Source organism: Lacerta agilis, chromosome 6 (genome assembly GCF_009819535.1).
Source record: "Lacerta agilis isolate rLacAgi1 chromosome 6, rLacAgi1.pri, whole genome shotgun sequence".
In the NCBI taxonomy this organism is placed as follows: Eukaryota; Metazoa; Chordata; class Lepidosauria; order Squamata; family Lacertidae; genus Lacerta; species Lacerta agilis.
The window spans coordinates 77,715,947-77,740,147 of NC_046317.1; the positions used below are offsets into that span (position 1 = coordinate 77,715,947).

Here is a 24,201-nt window from a genome sequence, read left to right on the forward strand (position 1 = left end):
GCATGTTAAAGCGCTTTCTGATTTGGACCTCAACATTTTCTTTCCTTCTTCCTTTCAGCACAAGTGTGTCACGTTCGGAGGCAGCGCTGCACAGTCTATGTTAGAAACTAGAGCAAAATGCCCTTGCACAAAGCCCAGAGTGCCAGCAGATACAGACTGTCAAGTTGATCACATACAGCAGATAGAAAACAAGCAGAGGCCCTCATTTATAGACATGTCGCTTCTGGCAACATCATATAGGAAAGCTTAGCTAAGTTCGTGGCTGAAAAGAGGAGAAGCCAGGGATCTTGAGCCGAGCAGAGGTCCCTAATGTCGTAAGGACTGCCAGATTGATTCCCAATTTCAGGTTTGGGGCTGTGTGATTATATATATGTTTTGTGATTTCAAGTATAGAATCTAGCATCTGGTGCCTTTATGGTTTTCTTGGCTCTTATTTTCAGAGTAAACTCTAACCCTCAAAAGCCTCGAACTATGTAAGAAGTATCTTAATGAAGGCTCCATAATTGCTATGGAGATGAGCTCAGTTCTGTGCAATCAGCCGGTGGTTGGTGTTTTCCATGGCACCTGTCTCCTGCCATGCAGCCAATCTCTATGCCACTGTTTCACATTCCCTACCTCCAATACAGATATGAAGCCCCCCACTTCTTTTCTCTGCTGTGGATGGAGGAATTATTATTATTATTATTATTGTTGTTATTGAGGAAAAACCTTTCTTTTCCATTTCTTCCCCACATTCAAGCCTCATAAGGAAGTCAGGGGGTGTGACCCTTAGGAATTTAAAATCCAAAACTGTATATCTTCTAAACTCATATTCCAAGTTGGAAAGGGTCAGTGATAGAATTTAAAGAATGTCATTGTTTACTGTTCATAAAGATGTTGTGCTTATTAAGGATGACTAATTTAGCCTACCCTTACCGTGATCCTTAATACTATATTAAATATTATATTATATATTATAATAATATATTATATTATATTAAACACTAATTAAAGTGTTGGATGACGTGGGTGGTGCTGTGGTCTAAACCAGAGCCTAGGGCTTGCCGATCGGAAGGTTGGCGGTTTGAATCCCCGCAACGGGGTGAGCTCCTGTTGCTCGGTCTCAGCTCCTGGCCACATAGCAGTTCGGAAGCATGTCAAAGTGCAAGTAGATAAATAGCGGGAAGGTAAACGGCGTTTCTGTGCGCTGCTCTGGTTCGCCAGAAGTGGCTTAGTCATGCTGGCCACATGACCCAGAAGCTGTATGCTGGCTCCCTTGGCCAGTAAAGTGAGATGAGCGCCGCAACCCCAGAGTCATCTGCGACTGGACCCAACGTTCAGGGATCCCTTTACCTTTTTATTAAAGTGTTGGGTGTTTGGTTATATATCCAAATTTACTGGGTGATGGAGATGCTCATAACCTGTTGACTTTTCTCCTCCAAGCACAAGTTTCTCCTGATTTTGCATGGCAGAAAGGGCTCAGGTTACAACTTTTGTGTCCAGTGCATTGGGCTTTAGCACGGCACCAAAACTCTCTTCCATGGCACCCACTTTCTGCCTTCCTGTGCCACTACTTTTTATATGTGCTTAAGTAAATCTGCATTTCACTTTGCTAAGTACTCAGAAGGCCTCTTCTTGGCAGTTTGCCAACTCCCAAGCTGTTTGTGCCATTAGTCTCTGACTCCGCCTACACTGAGGTTCTTTGTAGAATGCAGTTCATAGGCAATGGTTATACAGGGCCCTTTAGAATCTGTAAACGTAGGAAGGAATTTTAACAATGTCTAGTCAAGGACCAAGCTACATGTTACTTTGGCAAATGCCTGATTCCAGACCTGCATTTTCTGAGATCCTGTGGGGCCAGGGTATTGAACCCTTCTCCCTGCATGCCCATGATTTCTCTGCAAGTTTCTCTCCCCTGAGTTCACAACCAGCAACACTTTCTGACACTTTCTAAGCCTAGCTTAGGGGAGAAGGGAATGGTGGTGTGCAGGGCCGTCTTAAGTATATGAGGCGCGGCCGGCGAACTTGCGCTCCTGGGCTCTGCCGGGCATCCGGAGTGCGCGGCGCGGCCAGCCAACTCGCGCTCCGTCGGGCAGCTGGAGGCGCCCTCCAGGCCATTGCACCAGTAGACTCAATGGTTAAGACGGCCCTGGTGGTGTGTGTGTGAAAACAGCAGTGGGAGGAAGACACATTTATAGAGAATTAGTCGTGAGAAGTCACATGAAGCATCTCCCATCTGCTGATGCTTTCCTATAAATGTACTGCTACGTAGGGTTGGGAATCCCAAGGTTACCTTGGATTTATTTAAAAATATTGATATCCCACCTTTCTGTCTGACAACAGGCTTCCAAACCAGCTGATAAAGGAAAATTAACTCAATAAACACATTCCCCCCCTTTTAAGCTGGTGACTAATGAAGACACGGAGAAAGATGCTGTAAACATTCCCCTCTCCCCACTTCCTTGGAGTTTCTTACGAACTACTGATGACTCAGGGGAAATCCAACACAAAAGTGCTAGGAGTCTGACCCTCTATACCTAGAAATACCGGTAGATGTTGGGTATGCATTCCTTTCGTATTAAGGTGTTTTTTGTTTTAAAAAGCTACTTGCCCCACAAACACAGATTACGATATTGAAAGTATGGAATTGTTCCTCTTGATTGAGCTTTGGTCTTAAAACTGAAGTATGAGGAGAGTTACAGGTGAAACTTGAAAAATTAGAGTATTGTGGAAAGGTTCATTTCTTTCAGTAATTCAACTTAAAAGGTGAAACTAATATATGAGATAGACTCATGACATGCAAAGCGAGATATGTCAAGCCTTTATTTGTTATAATTGTGATGATTATGGTGTACAGCTGATGAGAACCCCAAATTAACAATCTCAATTTTGGGGTTTTCATCAGCTGTACGCCATAATCATCACAATTATAACAAACAAAGGCTTGACATATCTCGCTTTGCATGTCATGAGTCTTATCTCATATTCTAAACTCCAGTAGCTAATGAAAACAATTGCTTACATAAATGGACTTCTCCACGATATTCTAATTTTTCGAGTTTCACCTGTATATGGTGAAGCAGATAATCTTGTCTAATCCTAGAATGGTGGTTATGTGGACAGGAAACCCTGCTGATTTTGTGCAGATCTTCTGTGATGTGGCCTCTCACCTTTTTTTAACAATTGGCCTAGCGCTGCTTGCTGTCACTTTGTGCTGTTAACAGACCTGCCTCTGCCAAGGTGCCCCGTGTATGTTTTATTCTTTGCTTCTGTTGAGCAGCTATTAGACCGTGAACCCCAGGAGAAATAGGAACTAATCTTTCCAGCTGCTTGGACCTCAGTATGGATGTAACTTTGAAAATACAGTTCCCTTGTTAGTCTTATCGAGTGAGTGATTTAATACAGCGTAGGTATTTTATCTTTGTTTCTCAGTTTCCTTGTCTTCTCAAGAAGCAGTGTTTGGGAGTAGAGATGAACAAAATGGAAAGTGAAAGCTGTAAGTAATGTATAGGCTCCTAGAAAATGTTTCAGACTTTGAGAACGTGAGTATTTGTGGGTGAATAATCATTTTATTTGCCTTAATTTAGCCTGGCACCAGAAGTCTAGGGGTCGTAAGACAGTTGGGCAACACCATGGCTGGCACACCAACATAAAAAAATCCCATCTGTCTGAATTGCCCCATGGTACTGTTTGACGAACTACTTTCCTATCTGAATATCTTTAGGAAAAAATGCTATTTTAGACTCAGCGTCTCTCTTTGGAGCGGTCTTCAAGAATACCACTCACATGCCCTTCCTGACTGAACTACTTAGCCCATAGATAACAATTTCATTGATACATCCCAAGCAAATTGTCTCATAGCAGAAGGTATGAAGGATTTCAACAGTTTAGTGTTTATGGGTCGTAGGCTTGGAAGACAGTGGATTCCTAGTTGACAGTTCCAGAATGTGTGGATAATATATATTGACCCACCACTGCTTGAACAGTATCAACAGAGTGTATTGCAGAGGTAACCCTAGATTATACAAACTTGGATAGTAATTTATGGGATGGCGATATATTATTATTTATTCAATTTATATGCCACCCTATACCCAGGGGTCTCATTTATTCTATAAATAAATCTGTCATGGAAGCTTTAGCTGAGATTCCTGCATTGCAGGGGGTTGGTCTAGATGACCCTCAGGTCCCTTCCAACTCTACGATTCTATGAAATAAATAAATAAAAATAGATACAAGGAATTGTTTTTATAATGGCACATATAGTGTAATATTGACTCTGCTGGCTGTCAGCAACATTGGCATCTCAGGCAGAAGTACCTCCCCACCCTGAAAATGCCTGGTGGTGAGTGTGTGACTTCTGCCACTCATGGCTGCCGAGAGGCAGATAAGAGGGCAGTGATGTGCTGGACTAGCAGGGGGCCTGGACTGCAAGCTTTCATTTTATTTTTTAAAAAGTGAAGTCACTAGGCTTAAGGGAAGATGCAAAGGAAAATGTGCAGGCAAACTTCTGAGGGATTTGTGTGAGATGAGTTAGGCTGGCTGCTCCCACCTTTCATTGTTTTTGGCTAATGCACACTTGGACACCAGGTGGTTGGAATGCCTAGGATATTAAGAGCTGCTGTTTCCCCATCAAGTACAATTTTTTATTTCCTGGTTCTGGCTCATTTTCTTCCTTTTGAAAGTTTAAAGATCTACTATTTCCCCTCATCTTCCTTTGCCCTTTAGCAGGACTTACTCCAGATAAGTGGGTACAGGATTGCTGTCTTGGCTTTCTTGTAAGGGGCAAAAGGGTTCAGTATTACTACAAAGCAGAACTTAAATATACAGGTGAAACTCAAAAAAATTGAGTATTGTGGAAAAGTCCATTTATTTAAGCAATTGTTTTCATTAGCTACTGGAGTTTAATATATGAGATATTGACTCATGACATGCAAAGTGAGTTATGTCAAGCCTTTGTTTGTTGTAATTGTGATGATTATGGCGTCCAGCTGATGAAAACCCCAAAATTGAGATTGTTACGCTATAAAGCATATTAATAACAAAAAAAAATTAATCTCACATTTTAAAAATCCTATGGCTTTGCCACTGGGGCAGAACACTGGAAAAGTGGGAGTAGCTTTTATTTTTTAGCAAGCTATTAGGAAAGATGTTGATCAGATGTGCTTTTCCTTCCTATTTTAACAGTAAAAGGCGAATAGTGAAAACTAAAAAGTAGTGTTTTGCTTTCCCTGGTCTCCCACTACCAGTGACTGACCTAAGGTAACTCCTCTTAGGAATCAGTCTCCTGTGCACATCAACCTGGGGAAAAGCTCAGCTGAATACAAGTGGGACGTGTGCATCTTAGTAAACATACAATAACCAGGTCAGATTAAGTTTGCTGGAATGGAAGTCTTGGAGCTTCATGGGTGGAGGGTAAAAACAAAAAACAAAACAAAAACCACTCCCTAGTACAAAGAGGCACCTGTCTGGTTAAAAGAACTACAATTGGATGCCTGCGATACAGAGTGCAGTCCTAACCAGTTCTACTCAGAAGTAAACCCTGTTGAAGCTAGTGGAGCTTCCTCCCAGTTAAGCGGGACTAGAATTGCAGCCATTGTATGCTTCCTCCTGTTATGAGAGTTGGTGGCTGGTTCATGGCAGAAAGCGAGTTTAGAATGTGAAACTGCGTTTGCTCAGACTGTTGTTTCTCAAGGTTGACAAGCTGGTTTTTAGTTGTGCTTTGCTGTACAGTATCACAAGTGGAATGTAGCAATCAGGAGGGAGGTGTGTGCTAATTTATAGCTGGCTTTTGTGTTTTTATTTCTGTTGTCTCATCACCCCTTTTTTGCCTGTGGATGCTATATTACACATATACAGAGTTATTTTTTTTAAAAAAAATGTATTACCAGGTTGCCCAAATGGTTTGTTGCTTTTTCTCTTTACTTGTTCTTTGCATGTTTTAGGGTGGGACTGAAGGAGAGCAGGCCTCCTGTGCCTTTAGCAGCAGTGTGGCAAGCACAAATTAGGCAAAGGAAGCCTTTTCTAGTATGGAAATCCAATTATGGGGAAAGATTCGCCCATCAACATTGCGTCTACCAAAAGCAATTCCTTCTGTGTGGCCCAGCTCCACCCGCAGAAGAGGGTGCAAATTTGCATATGGCAAATAATATGCAAATCTGTCTCATTTGTGAATGCAGAAAATGCAATCCATGTACAGTGTACTGGGCCCAGAAAAGCCTTTTGGCACTCATGCTACCAGTTAGCTTACCTTACATGAGAGTGGGAACAAGTGGCCCTCTAGATGTTGGACTACAATTCCTATCATCCATCCCTGACCATTGGCTGCACTGTCTGATGAAATGCCAGCAACAGAGGGAGGGGCCACCTGTAGGCCAGTGCTGCTTTAAGACGGGATAGGTAACAAAATGCATCCATTCCCTTCAACTTGCTAGAAGAATAGAGAAGCTGGAACATCAGAATGAAACCGTGGTCAACTGGTAACCTTAATGCTCTAATGAAAAGAAGGGTGTGGTCTTTAGGCAATAAGGGGGATAGTGCCCAATCTTGTTAATTGTTTGAACACAAAAATAGCATTATAAAGGGGATGGGGACTTGTTCCAACCTATGGCTCAGCTTCTGAGTAGCAGTACTGCTGCTTTTCAGAGAGAATGGCCAGCTCAGAAGCTACACAGCGTTACCTGCCCTTTCCATGTTATTCTGATCTGAGCTGCTGCCCCTTGGGTGCAGACACTGGTCACACTCCAAACTTGGGCCTCCGGAGGGGGAGGGTTAGTGCACTGGTGTTCTTTATCACAATTAGGCCTCAGTACTGCAGAAGTGTTCTTTCCACATTTTTGATCGAGCACCTCAGTGGGAAGGAGGGCTGCTTGGATGGAAAAAGCCGAGACCAGCAATCCTCCCATGCACTTGCTGACTCTGAGTCACCAAGAGAAAACGTCGGGAGGAAGCCACTAGGTGCTGGTTTCAGTGCTGATGTGCAACAGCCTTCACTGAGCTGTGGCGCGATGCCATTTTGAGGCTGATGAACCAGGGGTGGGGGTGTTGACTGTGTGACGGAGATGTGCCACTATCAGTTAAACCTCCTCTGCAGCATTTCAGTGCTTTTTGCCCGCAGGGAGACTCTGTGCAATGATGGGAAGTGCAGCCATGCAATGCGAAAGGCAGGTTGCTGTGACGGAGCACCTTTGCCTCACTACGGATGCAAAAGCTGGAGATCAGCAAAGAGCTGCAAAGGAACTGCAGTGCTCGCCAGCCTTTTGGCTCTGGTGCCAGCCACCTGCCTTCCTGCTCTGTGTTGAAGGTTTCTTGCCAAGCTCGAGAAACTATACCAGGAGAAGGCGGTCATCTGAATTCAGGAACGCTCTCAGGCTTTGGAGGTACCAGAAAGGGTCTCTCTCTTTGATGCACAAATGAAATAAAGCTACCTGCTGGGTTGGGCACTGAGGTGAGGTCCTTGGTGTCACTTTTGCTGCAATGGAGATACTTCTCCATAAGTTAAAACTACCACTCTAGAACCACTGGAGAAAAGGCCAGTATTAACGGTTTCCTTTGTAAGGTTAGGGAATGTTATTCAAGCAGTCACCTACCTTGCCACAGCTACGATTTCCTTACTACAGTGGGAGGGTCCAGTTTGCTATCAACCTGTTCCACTTTATAGATGAATCAAATGCTTTGAATTCCACTGAGATGTGTAATCATTACAGACCTCTGGCTGTCAGGAGAGTGCTTCTGCATGGCTAAATGGAATTAATTTTTCTTCATGATAAAAAATATGGATTCTTTTTATTATACATCTAGGATTTGTGGTAGTCTCCACTGACCTAGGGTGTTGGGAATGGCGAAGTGAGATTCATAATGAATTGCATTTAAAAAATATGTATATGGGGGGAAATGCTAAGGGTTCTTGTAGCTAGGAAGCCATCAGTAATTACCCGGTAAATGTTGAAGAGGAGACAGTAATGATTCACAGGCCCTGTTGACTGTTCATTCCTTTCCCCCTGCCCAGTTTCTGGAGGTGATTAAGAATAGAAGACCCTCCTAATAGGCTTTCACCGACAGCTGGTAGTATAGCAGATTTCACTACCCTGTGCCTCAGTTCTCTTGTCCTCAAGTATCTTGTTAAGCTTCTTTCTTGGACTGAAGTTTCATAAAGTCTGAAAGCTGCAATTCTGAATCTAATTACTAGAGAGGAAGTCCAGCAAAACACAATTTGACTTATTTCCAGGTACTGTAACCATGCCTAAAAATGTGCTTTCAGACTCACATTTGAAATTCAAGCGGTGCACAAGAATTAGAAATACCCCCATCCTGTCAATCCAGAACCAGCCCCTTCTAAACAGACTTACCCATCCTTTCAGTTTTATATGTAAAAGAAAGCAGAAGTTTTTGAGTTATTATACAACAGAACAGAACAGAAACTTGTTTTTTTCTTGTCCTTCAGAGGCAGATAGTGCTGGGAACAGACAACTTGGGAAGGCTATTGCCTTCATGCCCTGCTTGTGAGCTCAGTATCTGAGTGGCCACATTTGGGAGGGGAAAAACACCATTAGGTTAAATTAGCCTGGTCTGATGAAGCTTGGTACTGTGACAATGATGCAGATGCCCAACGGGACAAGTTCAGAAAGTCATTAATTCCAAAGGGCCAGGTTGAAATAAGGATGGATTGACCTGCATCTTCCTGCCAGCATGGTCCAGTTTGGATATTGGGGGGGGGGGGGAAACAAGAGGATGTTTCTAGAATATATTTCATTCTGCTTCCAAGTCTGCCGGTGGCGGCATTAGAATCTGAAAAACCCATGTTTGCCAAGCTAATACAAACTCTTCTTGCACCCACCAGTTCTCTAGCAATCACCTCCCCCAAGTTACTTCTGGTCATTGCCTAGATCAGGGGTGCCCAAACTTTTTTCAAAGAGAGCCAGATTTGATGAAGTTAACATGCGTGAGGGCCGACCAAAGGTGTTGCCCTTTTTAAAAGGATTTTACCCCAGGAGATTGACTGCCACAAGGGCCAGATTAAACCGACTGGTGGGTCGGATTAGACTCCCTAAATGGACTTTGGACATGCCTGGCCTAGATGGAAGAAAAGCCAGAAAGGTCTTTCACTCACAGAAAGATTTCAGTGTTAATTTACTGTTTAAATGCTGCAAGTAGCACAGAATTGGAACAAAGACCCAAGAGCTTAAATACATCTACAAAACAAAAGCTTCAAATGGTACAACAGAACTTGATACATCCACAGATTAAGAGGCAGGGCTGATACAAAGCAAAGGCAGCAAGATTTGAGGTGCCTGAAGGACTTGCCACCAGGATAGGTGCCATCTTCTGCACCAAATCAAACATCAGATTACTTGATTTTCAGTAATTTAACAAAAGTTCAAGAGGTAATTCATCACAAAATTGGTTCTTCCCCTGACCAGTAAAACCTGCAGGCAACTCAGGCTTAGATTTACATCAACTTTCATTTGGAATCTCATGCTGCTAACGGGACTAGAGCTTATTTTCTGGGTGGCTTTTTTTAAAACAATTTTTACCGTTAGTTTGTTACAGCAATAGGAAATATTCAGAATTTCCAATTTTATTTTTGATGCTCAGAAGACCACTCCCACTTAAGATATTATGTACAATATACATTTAAATTTGATTTAATCTGTTAGGTAGGAGCAATTTAATTAAAATATAATTCTTTGGTGACTAGCTGAGGGAGAACTAATCTTTCTTCTTTTTCAGAAACATGCCACAGCTTCACAGCACACTTACAGCCTGCCAGAACTCTACAGAACTGAAGATTATTTTCCTATCAAATATATAGGCAGCAAGTACCAGAACCACTAAGGCTGCCTTTAATTGTCTCTAGCATTTGAGAGAACTTGATCTGAACAGCTACAGGGATAAAGTAAAATAGATGTTAGACCAAAGAAGGGAAGAGTGGTAATATTTCTGCTTTTTTATCTTTCCCATAAGGGAGAAACTAATCCCCAGATTTGCTCGTTTTCAAGTATTGATGGTCCTTGCGCTATGACAAAGACTTTATACACTCTTGTTGCTTTGCTTCCATGAGACAGGTTTATGTAAACAAAGCAGGAATAGCACATTTAAGATGTCAAAATTGGATGAAACTTACCTTAAGTACCATGGATTGCAGCAAGAAGCTATTTTCCTACTCTGTGCCTAACTGCTACAATCTTTCATTTATACCAAGGCTGCTGCAGTGTAGAAATCCTATTTTGAAAGTTGCCTAAAGTGGCACAATCTTACTTACCGCCCCCCTCCAAATAGCACATATATTCAAAATTCTTCTGAAATGTAACTTGAATGGTTTAGTTCTGGAAAATGCTTGTTATTGAACCAGAGCATGTTCAAAACAAGCAAATTAAAATACATCATACGCACTAAAGAGACCGTTGCATCCAGTGTCTTATTTTTGAGGCATGAATCTTTGGTTACAAGCTCAACCACAAAGGTATAAGCAATCAGAAGCAGTACATATAAGCTATATGATGCAGACTCCCCTATATGAAGCAGGGTACTGCTCATATACAGGGCTGGCCCACCCATGAGGCAAGGTGAGGCTGCCTGAGGCAGAATCCACAAGACAGCAGATCCCAGTGTAGATCTTATTCCCGATACAGATCTTCACTCACCCTTCTTCCCTGGCAGGGAGGGGGGGGGGCACCATTTTGTGGTTTGCCTCAGGTGCCAAGATGTCTTGGGCCAGCTCTCCATTAAATGCAATTTTAAAGCCATTTTCTGATCCCTCTATACAACAGGGGTCAGCAAACTTTTTCAGCAGGGGGCCGGTCCACTGTCATTCAGACTTTTTGTGGGGCCGGACTGTATTTTGAAAGGAAAAAAAAATGAACAAATTCCTATGCCTCACAAATAACCCAGAAGTGCATTTTAAATAAAAGCACACATACTACTTGTGTAAAAACACGCTGATTCCCAGACTGTCCGCGGGCAGCATTTAGAAGGCGATTGAGCCGCATCCGGCCCCCGGGCCTTAGTTTGGGGACTCCTGCTATACAAGGTACTTCCCTAAATGGGATGAAATGAATTAACACTCATTTTAACTAAGGCAGTTGATCAGCACATGACCTTTTTGTGTATGGTTCTGCTTCTACTGAAATGAATGACACTGCCAGGATGCCTAAATTGTCATGTAGCTAAGAACAAGCTGTGTATCTGTATTTATACAGTGTATGTACACAACTGTTGCTGAAGATGTTGCGATTACAGGAGCTCATACCTTAGGACCTTCCAGCTCTTTCCATTGGTTTTGCTCATAACAGCAATGGACTGTTTAGAACATTGAAGACATGCACAACTAACGATGCACATTGACAACTATTGCTAATTTCTGGAGATGTAGATTTTAGACTACAGAAGTAAACGACTGTATCCTTTCGAGTGAATTGATCAATACTGAGGGCTATATTAAAAATATATGATCAGACTGCTGCAATCTATTGATTTTCATAAATGCAATATAAAATGAAAGCAATCTTGCTCATCCAAGGTTACCCAAGAAGGCTCACAAAAATGTCTTTAGAATCATGTTGCCTACATCTGATGGAACACCTGGCTTGTTCTTATACTATCATGTGCACAAAATAAAAAACCTAGTGTGAAAACTTAATATCTTTTTTTTTTTACATTGGTGCTGCATTACACTTACACAAATTATGCTGCAATTGTGAAGCAGTTATGGAATAAACCAAAAATGAAACACAGAAAAGGAGTAGGTCCTGTTGAAGTAGTTTAGAACTTATGAAAAGTTATGCTGACACATTAGGGAGAACTCTAGCAAAAAGGATTTGGGGTTTTTTGTGGGGGGGGTTGTAAAAAGGTTAAGAGGGAGTGAATACAAACAGTACCTGCTTCAAGGGCACCAGTGCAAGTCATATACTTTTATGTTCCTGGCAGGCTGTGGCCTGGAATATGCAAGCTGGACTTAATTGTTTGTGGTAAACTCCAAATACCTGATTGATTAACTGCCAGGAACTGTCAGCTTGTCTAATACCTGCTTATATCCATGAACCGGTACGAAAAAAACTTGCAAATATACAGACTAACTTACCCTCCTCTGCAAAAGTAGTCATCATTATATATATCACCATAACGATTGTAAGGTTTCTTATGAGCTTTTGCCTTATGAGTCCACCACTATCAGTTGCCCAGGTTGTATTCTTGCTGTTTCCTGCTAGAACAAGATTCATCCTTGACTCCAGCACATCGCAACACAATGAAGCAAAACCAAGATGTTTAAAAAGCTTCTTTCCACACAAGTGAGGTCATAGAAAAAGGGGAAAGCATTTACATTTTTCAATAACTGAGAAAATGAGTAAGCTGTGTCACTTGAACAGAATGGTGTCTGAACAAAGTTGAAACTGGGATGTTTTGAGTATTTTGTTTCTATGCCTATCATTAGGGGAAAATACATATCATTACGTAGTTACAGGTAGGTAGCCGTGTTGGTCTGCCATAGTCAAAACAAACAAAAAATTCCTTGCAGTAGCATGTTAGAGACCAACTAAGTTTGTTATTGGTATGAGCTTTCGTGTGCATGCACACTTCTTCAGATACCTTCAGATATCTGAAGAAGTGTGCATGCACACGAAAGCTCATACCAATAACAAACTTAGTTGGTCTCTAATGTGCTACTGGAAGGAATTTGTTTGTTTGTTTATATCATTACGTATTCACTCCTAGTATGGAATAAGATGCTCCTGGTATATTACTTTTAACATTTGCTGATAAGTGCATGAATTGTAGTAGAAATATGTGATATGTGAACACTTTCCAAAGTTACAATGCTCACTACTGCCTTAATTTATCTTCATGTTGCTCATCTGCCCCATCTTTAAGCATACATTTAACTTCCCCACAGAAAGCAATGGGACTTTAAAATGCTTAACTTTAAATTGGCTGTGCTGCATATCTGCACATCAGTTAACCTATATAGTCTTTCACATTTGTATTTGTCTATTACTTGATTGAGGCTCCATAGGATTCGTTCCCATATAGGCCACCTATTGTGATTTATATGAGACTGCTCCAGCAGAAATCTTTCATTTTCTCAAGGCATCATCATCCAAGATTGCTTCCTTTCAACAAAAGCCAGCATAATGAAGCAGAATTTTTAGAATGAGGGATGAAGACCTTGTAATAAAGCAAATGTTTACATTAAGCACAATACAGCAATTTATTTAGATGCTTAAATGAATACAAAGGGGAAATAAAGATCACAAATTATCCATACTACAACAATGTGTCATATATTAGATGGTATAAATGAATACAACACCATGTTGGTGTTAACTAAAGATAAAACTAAATATCCAAAAATGCAGCACTCATTTCCGTATGCTGCTTTAACACAGTACACTTTTATACAGATCTAAAAGGTGTCAAAATTAGTAGCTGCAAACTTGTTTCTTGCATGTGATTTTTTTTAGCTTAAAAGATTTCAGAAAATGGCTCTGAAATACATAGTCATCAGTTGTAATGTCAAGGATATTCAAGAACAAGAAAATTCTATAATACAATAGAGTCCAGATATACTTTTATGTTGCTGGCCTCTGTTTTGAGATTGTACAAGGTTATGTGCAAAAACTAAGTCTGTCAAAATTCTTACTATAGCAGTTTCAAGCTTTTTGCTAGGTAAACTAGATACAGCATTTATTACACAGCAGGGCAACACTAAAAAAAGGAAAAAAAGAACCAAATCTATGATGGGTACACAAGAACAATAGCATAAGCATCACTTGAATAGGTCTAAAAGACTGTACAAATATACATTTCAACTATTCAGAATGATACATGAAAAAAACAATTTCCCCAGAGTCCTACTATACACATTGAATTGGTAGCTCATATGTTGGCCCTAAAACTACCATGTGAAAAAGGGTAATGTTTAAAAAGACATACAGCTGAACATATACAGAGTGAAATATGTTGAAAATGCCAATAAAATAAAACCTTTGCTTTTCTCTTCAGTGAGCAACTGGGAGCCACCAACATATCCATTTTCACATTAAGTTACTGTGCTCGCCACAGCAGATACTCTCAAGTGAGATTTGCCAACAGCATACTTTGAAATAAGAACTGGAATCGGTGCGGCTGCCTCGCAGCCACTAACCAGGTGACCTTGCATTCAAAAGGCAGTACCAGTTTGCAATGAACTTTAGCAGTCGTTCTGAAATGAAAATGTTTAGACGGTTGTCAAGTGGAGGATACAGAGTCTCGAGTTTTAACAGCTTATGCTTGCTGACTACTCAGCTCTACCCCAGTTAGGGTGCTGTGCATCGATTCCGCAACCCCATCAGTCACACTGTCAAACTGTTCTCCATCCTCGCTGTCAATTGTGCTGTTCTGCCACTCCATCTGCTGATTTGACAAGCTCTCTTCAATTTCTGTTGCATTTTTCCACTGTGACTGGTCCTTGGACCAAAACTCGCCCACTTTTCCATAGGAACTATTCTTCCACTTTGACTGTTCTTCATCACTCTCGGAGGCAGCACCTTTAGTTTCTTCAACTGGTTTACTATTAGTAGCATCTTCACTTTGGGATGATTCATCCGTCCAAGTTTCTGGTTTCACTTCAGATGCATTATCTTCAAAGTCAGACACATGCTGAGAACCAGGTGCGCTTTCAGACGGCGATGCTTCTACTTTCCATTCAATGGGATCATCTTGATCTTCTTGGTCACCTTCACTGTCTGAACCTTCAGCTACCAGCTTTGTTGGTTCTTCTGCAGAGCTACTCTCTTTGTATTTTGGGTCTCCATCCTCCTTTTGGTCTATTTTTTCCGGAGACTCCAAAGTGGCTTCCTCGGTTGTCTCCTTAGATATGCTTTCATCTGGTATCTCATTTATACTATTAATAGATATTTTGTGACCAGAGTTAGACACAGATTCTGCAAATGGACTATTGCTTTCATTGAACTCCTGTTCTATGTTCTCAAAACTGTCTGAAGAACTTTCATTATCTTTCTCTAGGTTTATCTTTTTATCAACAGTTTTGCTAGGATTGACTCTGGAATTCTCTTCGTCGTGGTTCTCAAACAACCACTCTGCATCAAAATCCATCTCGTGTTTAACCTTGTTCAATTCTTTCATGTTGAAACCTAGCAAGACACCCAGTTTATACCTTTCACAATCTCTAACGCATTTCTTTCTTTTGTTGCTGAAGTGTGAAGCAATGTCGGATTTCCAAAGCCAGAGATTGGCAGCTAACTTTTCAATCTCCCTCCGACTGGGATACGGTTGCATATTGAAATACTTGGTGAGAAATGTTTTTCTGGCTTCGTAAGAATCATCTTCATGACCCTTGGGATCTAAAGCCAGCACTACAGGTTCTTCAGGCTTCTCCTCAAAGACGGAAGGGGAATCATCATCATCCATTTTTCTTTTCTTCAACAGAGAGAATTCCATGTGTTCATAAGTACGTTTCACAGGTCCTGCGCCTGGAGACTGGTTTAGTCGGGAGGGAACATTACCTTTGTCTTGACCGTTTTGAGTCTTCCCCACACCCCTGCAGTGGACAAGGTGCAGGGTTATAGTTGAGGCAGTCATGTTACTCGTGTACACTCCAAGGCAATGAATACATTTATATGTAAGCTTTTTCTCTACCGGATGAACTGTTTGAATAACTTGATGTCTCTCCCTTAAGTGATGTGCCAGTGCATCAGAAATGGGTCCTTTCAGGATTGAAAAGCACAAAGGGCATAGTGTTTTCCCCACATCTTTTTTGTAGGGGACTGCTGCTTGAGGAGAACTTTTTACAGGTACATCTGTCTTCTCCTGAATTTTTGGCTGTGGTTTTGGAGGAACTGGAGCAGTATTTTGAGCATGGTAAGCGACAGATTCAGCAGGGGCATCTCTCAAGTTGTAGGTAGTTACAAGTAAGTGTATATTGGTGTGACTACCCTGCTGCAACGTCAAATCAAACGTTAACGTGGAATCAGTTTTGGGCCCCATTTCTTCATCGACATGAACCATTCGCATGTGAGCAGCCATCTTCTCAACATCATTGAACGTTGAGCGGCAGTAGGGACAAGACAGACCATGGATTAACATGTGGTTAAGCAGCGTGTCAGTAGGCAAGTAGCGATTACAGTATAAACATTTGCTAGTAAAATTATGTATTTTCATGATGTAGTTAGCAACTGCGGGCACCTTTTCAGCCTTGTGCTCTTTCTCAAAATGAACACTGTACACATTTTCAGGGAACAGCTCATTGCAGATTGTACAAATCTTCCATTTCTGAGTTGATGAAGTATTGGCAGAAGTGGTACATATAGGGCCAACGGCAAGAGGCTTGGGTGTAGACTGGGCTAATACTCTGGATGCTGCCTGAGACTGACCTAATGATGTTGATTTCAGTGAGCCTGATGAAAGTGAAGATGAGTTGGCAGATTGAAGAGAGTACCTTGCTGTAGCCTGCGATCTTGGTTCCCCTCCAAGAGGGTAAGGTCGCCCGTTTCCACTTGGGGAATACTGCTTCATTGATTGAGACTGCTGGGATAGGGAAACTGGAGAACTACCTGTTAAACTTAGCCTTCCTCCCGTGTGACCAACGTAACTTGGTACCGATTTCACACCATAGTTGTTCTGTTGCAAATGAACGTTGGACATCATATTTACTCCTCCAGAATTTAACGTAGGCTTTGGTATATTCAGTCGATTCATCATCTGCTGTGATGGAAGAGATCGGACATTTCCAGGGGACAGCGCACCCATCCTCTGAGGAAGTCCCATAGGCTTTTTATCCTGTGGTTTTGGAGCAATTAGCATTAAAGGTTTGGATCTTGGAACTACCACATTTGTATGCCCTATCATTGCTGTCACTTGGTATCCTATACGCTCGTGGTCTTCGATAACATGCTGTACTAAAGCTTCATACGACTTCGGCATAAAAAGGCAGCGTTTGCAGTGAATCATGCCCTCTTCTCGGGAACTTAAGGGTACAATCCCATTGAGTGACTTTTCACTTCCCTTTGCTATATAAGGTGCAGCAACATGCTGAAAATGTTCCCTGTAAATGTGCTTTCTAACTATTTCGTAGAGAGGATCTCGGTAAGTGCACTTCTTACAGTAATAAACAGCTTGTTCTACACTGTCAGCCTGCTTAGGTTTAAGGCTATCATGCTTGGTTTTATCTTTAAAAGTGCTGATGCCTCCACTTGGTGTATTGGCATTTGGAGCATGAAATATTTTAATATGCGTTTCCAAAGTCTTTTTGTCTGCATTGAAAGTACAGTAGGGACAATTGAGAAGGATCCTGTTTTCAAAGTCTTCACTATGAACATTCCGGAAGTGACTTTTGTAGGCAGAAAAGAACTTTGAGGAAAATGGACATGCACTGCAGCAAAAGGGTTTTGTCCGATAGTCCTTAAAAACAAAACAAAAAAGATAACTTAAGTAACAGAAAAAACTGCATTTGATTTGCATTCCCTTTCCTAATCCTTCTGACTCAATGGATCACAGCCTCAAGGCAAACTTAGGAAACTATCATCCATTTAACATTCTTTTTTTAAGCTGGCAAAAATCAGGCAACTCATAGAAAGTCTTTAAGAATGAAGACTAATCCTAGACCACAGAGAAATGCATCTTCCTTATTTTTGATCATTCAAGCATTACAAACCAAGACATCTGCCTGCTTAAGACGTAATAGGAAGCCATGGGTTGTATCCTATGCTGGTGCTACTCAGAATAGTATACCCACTGAAATTAATGAACCTAAGTCAGCCATGTTCATTAACTTCAATGGGTCTACTCTGAGTAGGGCTAGCATATGCTACAAACCATGGTTTCCCATTAAGAGAACGAGCTGCAGTGAGCTTTGGGCTGCATGCTTCCTCCACCCTTCCCCTGCAACTTTGTGCTTGATGAGACTGAAAGCTTCATAGAGCCACATCACTTTCAAACTAAGGGTTTTTAATTGTGTAAGGAACCTCCACAGGTAAAGGAGGCTCCCAGTTTCAGAACTTGATCCTCCCAAGTTGTGTAAGACTTGAAAAAAAGTTCTGCTTCAGAGGAAGTAGGGCTTCTAAGGGTGCTCTTATTCTCTCTCACATGAGTGTTAGCATGCACAGCAGTAAAACACCAGGACATGGCTTCTATTGAGCTCAACAACGAAAGCAGCTTTCCATTTCCTCTTCTCATGTACAGAGAATGGGAGAGCACAGAAACCTAAGCTGTGCCACCACATGTTCTCATAAAACAAAAGCGCAGTTTCCCACTATATCTGAACCAGTCCAGTGATTCATCAGCGTATACCGGATTCTCAAGCAGTGATAAATACTTAAGCATGCACAAATTCTTTTGAGTGTCTCTGTATTGGTGCAACATCTAATTATGGCTTTATCAAAGTTTCCAGACTTTCAATGTGATACACTCTGTAACTAGATAAACTCAGATTACTCTGGTAAATATATCCTGACACTTCAGACATTGAACCATGGTTTGTGCTAAACTTAGTGTGAAACTCAAATCACTGTTTTGAGATTCCAAACACACAACAGGCAAACCATAATTCAAGGCTGTTAGACTGCTTTCATTTTCTGCCCTCTTAGTTTCATAAATTACAGATTCACTCCTCTATATCGTGCAGCAGCTTCTGCAAGGAAAACAAAAGGCCACAACTATGGTCTGTCAATTCATTAATCATACTAAACCATAATTGCAAACTAAATTATGGTTTACCAGCTCTAGTTTGTTGGCCTATTACAGTGAGGGGGGAAAAGTATCTGATGCCCTGCTAAATTTGCCCGTTTGCCTTCTGACGAAGAAATGACTAGTCCATAATTTTAATGGTAGGTTTATTGTAGCTGTGAGAGACAGAATAACAACAGGAAAAACCCCAGAAACCCAGAAGAGAAAAGTCAGAGATTGATGTGCAGTATAATGAGTGAAATAAGTATTTGATCCCTTTGCAAAAGTAGACTTAGTACTTGGTGGCAAAACCCTTGTTGGCAATTACAGAGGTCAGACGTTTCTTGTAGGTGGCCACCAGGTTTGCACACATCTCAGAAGGTATTTTGTCCCACTCCTCTTTGCAGATCCTCCCCAAGTCAGTAAGATTTCGAGGCTAATGTGTAGCTACTCGAACCTTCAGCTTCCTCCACAGATTTTCGATGGGATTAAGATCTGGATCTAGGCCACTCCAGGACCTTAATGTGCTTCTTCTTGAGCCACTCCTTTGTTGCCTTGGTTGTGTGTTTTGGGTCATTGTCATGCTGGGATATCCATCCTCGACCCATTTTCAATGCCCTGGCTGAGGGAAGGAGGTGCTCACCCAAGATTTGATGATACATGGTCCCATCCATCGTCCCTTCGATGCGGTGAAGGTGTCCTGTACCCTTAGCAGAAAAACACCCCCAAAGCAAAATATGTCCCTCTCCATGTTTGACGGTGTGGATGGTGTTCTTGGGGTCGTAGGCAGCATTCTTCCTCCTCCTCCAAACACGGCGAGTTGAGTTGATGCCAAAAAGCTCATTTTTGGTCTCATCTGATCACAACACTTTCACCCAATTCTCCTCTGGGTCATTCAGATGTGCATTGGCAAACCGCAGATTTGCCTGTACACGTGCTGTCTTGAGCAAGGAGCCCTTGTGGGCTCGGCCAGATCTCAGTCCTTCACAGCGTATTGTGTTACCAACTTTTTTCATGGTGGCAATGGTAGGGTTACCACACGCTCCCGGTTTCTGGGGACAGTCCCCAAATTTGCAAAGTTTCCCCGGACAAATTCCATCCTGGAATGTCCCCAGATTTCATTAAATGTCCCCAGGAAACAACGACGCCAACAGGAGCAGCTGGAATCAACTCAATTGTTTGGCAGGGAGGCAAAGTGGGGAGAAGGTGCTGTGATTGCAAAGCCCAGGCACACGCACAAGAGGGAAAATCAAAAAGAAAACTCCCTTTCTCTCGATTGGCCTGACTTACATCTCCCTGGATGGCATCCTGACCTCTGGCAGGATCGAGTTCCAACCCTTCTTCAAGCTTCACTTCCCTCCCCCTCTTTGCTTCTCCCCTCTCCTCGATGCTGCTGCTGCCCCGTGAACGAGATCAAGAGCAAAGCTGGTCACGTTCAAAGCAATGGGGAGAGAAAGGAAGAGAGACAGAGAGGCAAAGGAAGACAGGGGGCGAGTGAAATCGCCCTTAAAAGAAAAGGAAAAAAAGAAAAATCCCAGTGAATTGTATTGCCAGCTCCCTTTCGTCCATGCACTTCTCTCTCTGTGTATGACTGGGAATTGCAAAGTCATGACACTGACTCTCCACTAGCTCTGAGCTGGAGCCTCCTCCAGCCTCCACCTCTTCCGCCAATCTCCACCCCCTCTCTTTTACCCACCCCTGGGCTCAGCTAATCATATAAACATATTATCATGTATAGAAGCGGCGGCAGCAAAAAATATAGGTGGGGGACACACATATATATTATCCTCTTCTCAACCACCCTGCTTCTTCTGCCTCCGCGCCACCACCACCCACCCAAGCTGGTGGGAGGGGAGGGGGGCTTCTGGCAAATAAAAGCAGATTAGAGACAACTAAGCACCAAACGTGAAGGAGATAATCTAAAGGCTCGATCTGCCACCACTGGCCATTTTAGCTGTTTGCGGCTGCATGGCTTTGGGGAGGAGAGGAGGAGGGATGGGGGGAGATGGGCTGGGGGGAGAAAGAGAAAGAAGCGGTGTGGGGTGGGTGTGTTCATGCAAAAGCTTTGGGCTCGATCTGTCGGCGGCAGGGAGCGCTGGATCACTTCAGCCGGCGGTGGCTGGAAGCTTTGGGGCAGCCCCGCAGCGAGAGCAGGAGGCTCGGCTGCATCTCAGGGTCCCCACTGGGTGCCGTCTGCCCACTCGCACAGAGGACCTCCTCGCCAGCTCAGTTTTTAAAAAAACTTTGATCTGTTGTGGTGACTTTTTTTCTTAATATTTTTTAAAAAAAATTCTCTTTTAATTTAAAGTGTCCCCACATTTATTGAAAAAAAATCCGGTAACCTTAGACTATGGTCCCAGCTGCCCTGAGAACATTGACAAGTCCCCCCCCCATGTAGTTCTGGGCTGCTTCATCACCTTTGTCATGATCATTGCAACTTCCTGAGATGAGATCTTGCATGGAGCCCCAGACCGAGGGAGGTTGACAGTTATTTTGTGTTTCTTCCATTTGCGAATTATTGCACCAACTGTTGTCACCTTCTCACCAAGCTGCTTGGCAATAGTCTTGTAGCCCAGTCCAGCCTTGTGCAGATCTACAATCTTGTCCCTGACATCCTTGGACAGCTCTTTGGTCTTGGTCATGGTGGCTACTTTGGAATCTGCTGGATTGATTGCTTCTGTCGACAGGTGCCTTTTGTACAGGTACTGTAACGAGGTGGGATTACAGGTAAGACCTCTCCCTTACAGCAGGTGCTTCTAATCTCAGCTCGTTACATACAGTGAAGATACCAGGTAGCCAGGCATCTGGCTGGTTGATAGGGGATCAAATACTTATTTCACTCATTATAATGCACATCAATCTCTGACTTTTGTCTTCTGGGTTTCTGGGGTCTCCCTGTTATTCTGTCTCTCACAGCTACAATAAACCTACCAGTAAAATTATGGACTGGTCATTTCTTCGTCAGAGCGCAAACGGGCAAATTTAGCAGGGGATCAAATACTTTCCTCCCTCACTGTATACACTATGCTTTGTCAATTCAGACACACCAAACCATTGTTAAGCTTCTTTAACTATGTTTTGGTAGTATATCAGAATTGAACTACCTGCTGTCAGTTCTTTCTCAATTCTGCTTATCTTAAAGGGGCACCAAATTTGCTAGTTAAGTTTAAATTCCTTCAATATGTTGAACTACTAGTGGTAATAACCAACTAAGTCATACTCACTGCCAAACTCAAGTCCAAAAGATTTCAACAGACCTACTCAGTCCTGAGACACCACTCAGCAACTGCAGTTTCCACAGACACCACAGTGCAGCCCCCATAATACTATAACACTCTTTTTCTTCTGTCCCACCCTTGCTGACATCTGGGCTGTTAATCCTACGCACACACATCTTGCAATAAATCTCACTGAAATCAGTGGGAATTATTACTTTCATAAACAGAAATAATTTAGGTTGTAAAGCACTTAACTTTTGTCATAAAAACACGATTCAAAACTTAATTGGTTTCAGATTTAAGGTCATTTTTCCACATTATTACCAACCTGATTTTTTGTAAGTGAAGGATCCCACAATCCAACATCTTCCCATGTAGTGTTTTTCAGATAGAAGTCATTGGGTTCAAACTGCTTAAAATCCTGCAACAGTGGAAAAGATTGACAAAAGCATAAATAGAAATAACAAACCACAGAATGATTGCCTATTCATTTCTTAAGATCTTGAAAATTCAAGAACAATTATTAAGGTACCAAGAATTACAAATAAAAGGGCTCATTAACAGAAAACTTCCCAGGGAGTATAATTTTTACTAATTAATGCATAGATATTTTTTACTAATTAAGGGCATGATACAACCACTTCAATAGAAGACAGGTACTTAACATTCCTTTGAAATGAAGATGACTTTAAATTGCTTAAATCTGTCTGGCCCCTGTTCGCTTTCCCCTACGAAGTCTGTTTAATTTTTTTTATGAAATCTGTAAGTCATACAGATAATCACAATACACGGATAGTGGCATTGGGGGGGGAGATGTCGCTGCGCAGAGGGAGCGATCTGGGGGCACTGGCTGGCTGGAGTGCAACTTCCCTCGATGCTGTTGCACGCGGGAAACAATCTAGGGAGTGTTTCCTGCCTGCAGCTGCATGGGGGGAGAGGCTCAACAACTTTGGGCCATCTCCCCTCATTTTCTTAAAATTGAGTCCCCCCCAAAATAGGGGGGAGTCTTATATATGGGGGCATCTAATAGACGGAAAAGTATGGTAGTTTTTGTGTGTTGACAGGATATTTGTATTTTAAAGTGAAAGGCGTAGAAATAGAAAGAGTAGTCTCTAAAAAGCTAGGCTCAGTGGGAACCTTACTGAGAATGCTCTCCAAGATGCCGCTGTCATGGCAATCAGAAGATCACAGAGCATGAAGCTGCTCTCACTGCCAATCCTCCTCAAAAGGAGAGGGCATGAGCACTAGTTCCCTGGCTAGAGGGCTAGAATCCTCCTAGATCTGTCCTGTGTAGGAGCAGAATCTATATACCAGACTACAAAAAATAGAAATGATTGTATGAAAAATCAGAGAACATGAAATTTCAGCCCACATTTTTCCAAATATGCATTTAGCGTTTGTCCACAAGCAAGAGGCATGTGGCACATTGAAGACCAACAAATTTATTGTGGCATAACTTGTCCAGTTTTCAAAGTATTTCATGCTTAAATTGGTCCCAATGAAATCAATCATAGCTGCTTCTAAATGCTGCAGTTGTGAACACAAAACACAGTGTCCATCGTTGATTATTTTATTACTGATAAATTGGGCATTAACATCAATCCATTTTGTTGGTTATATGCAAAAACCACACACACCCATTTAATTGAAGTAATCTAAAACTTTGGTAGTAGCTAAACAAGAGAATCTAGTATTGCAGCTTCATGGTTTTGAAATGCAAAAGTCAGATTCACAATTCAGCAGACAAAAAAAAGATTTGGGGGAGGGGAGACTCGAAGGGCTACAAGACAGCGTTCATTTTTAGCCCAATGCATTTTTTGAGGGGAGGGGAATCATTTCTCAAGGGCAGATTTTAGCAACAATTCTCAGTAACCCCTGGTGTGTCAGAACTGTTGATAAAAACATGCCCTCCAGCAAGGTTTTCCAAAACGTGTTGGGCTTGCAATAAGCAGTATTCTGTAGCATCTCCAGTTTTCTCCCTCTCCTTTCCTGCCTACTAGCCGTACCACCTCAGTTTCAGTTGGTTTTCCACCATTCAGTAGGCAGAAGAGGTTCTCCACTGCAGAGGGAGAAGCAGTTTAAGGCACGTGTACTACATTACTAGAATAGATCATTGCAGACTACCACAGTTAATGCTGTGATATTTAACACAGGGATCATCCTTTTGCCTTGAAACAACTCCTTGGGCGTTTCTTCAGCAACACTCCTTGGACCTCTTTCCCAAGAGGCACCACCCTATTACAAGTGCAGCATGTGACACAGGTTCCCCATCCAGAGGCCAACCAGTGTGTCTTGGTAGCACAGACTTAAACCAGCCAACGCCAACCTTTCCCACAAGGAGACCAAG

General features: G+C 42.2%; 2 protein-coding genes across 3 annotated transcripts in view; one reads left to right on the forward strand and one right to left on the reverse strand.

Moving 5' to 3' along the window:
* The window catches only part of BCAS4 (breast carcinoma amplified sequence 4), a 45,014-nt gene extending 34,635 nt beyond the window's left edge, over nt 1-10,379 (forward strand). The window contains exon 5 of the mRNA XM_033153540.1: nt 9,709-10,379. Coding sequence (XP_033009431.1) covers nt 9,709-9,813 — 105 coding nt within the window. The 3' untranslated portion in view covers nt 9,814-10,379. The remainder of the gene's footprint in view (nt 1-9,708) is intronic.
* Nucleotides 10,380-13,158: 2,779 nt separating this feature from the next.
* ADNP (activity dependent neuroprotector homeobox) overlaps nt 13,159-24,201 on the reverse strand; it is a 41,729-nt gene continuing 30,686 nt past the window's right edge. For both annotated transcript variants that reach the window (XM_033153542.1, XM_033153543.1), the window contains exons 3-4: nt 22,183-22,275; nt 13,159-17,373 (exon numbers count right to left, since the gene is read on the reverse strand). In XM_033153542.1, the coding sequence (XP_033009433.1) occupies nt 14,239-17,373; nt 22,183-22,275 (3,228 nt within the window). In that variant the 3' untranslated portion in view covers nt 13,159-14,238. The remainder of the gene's footprint in view (nt 17,374-22,182; nt 22,276-24,201) is intronic.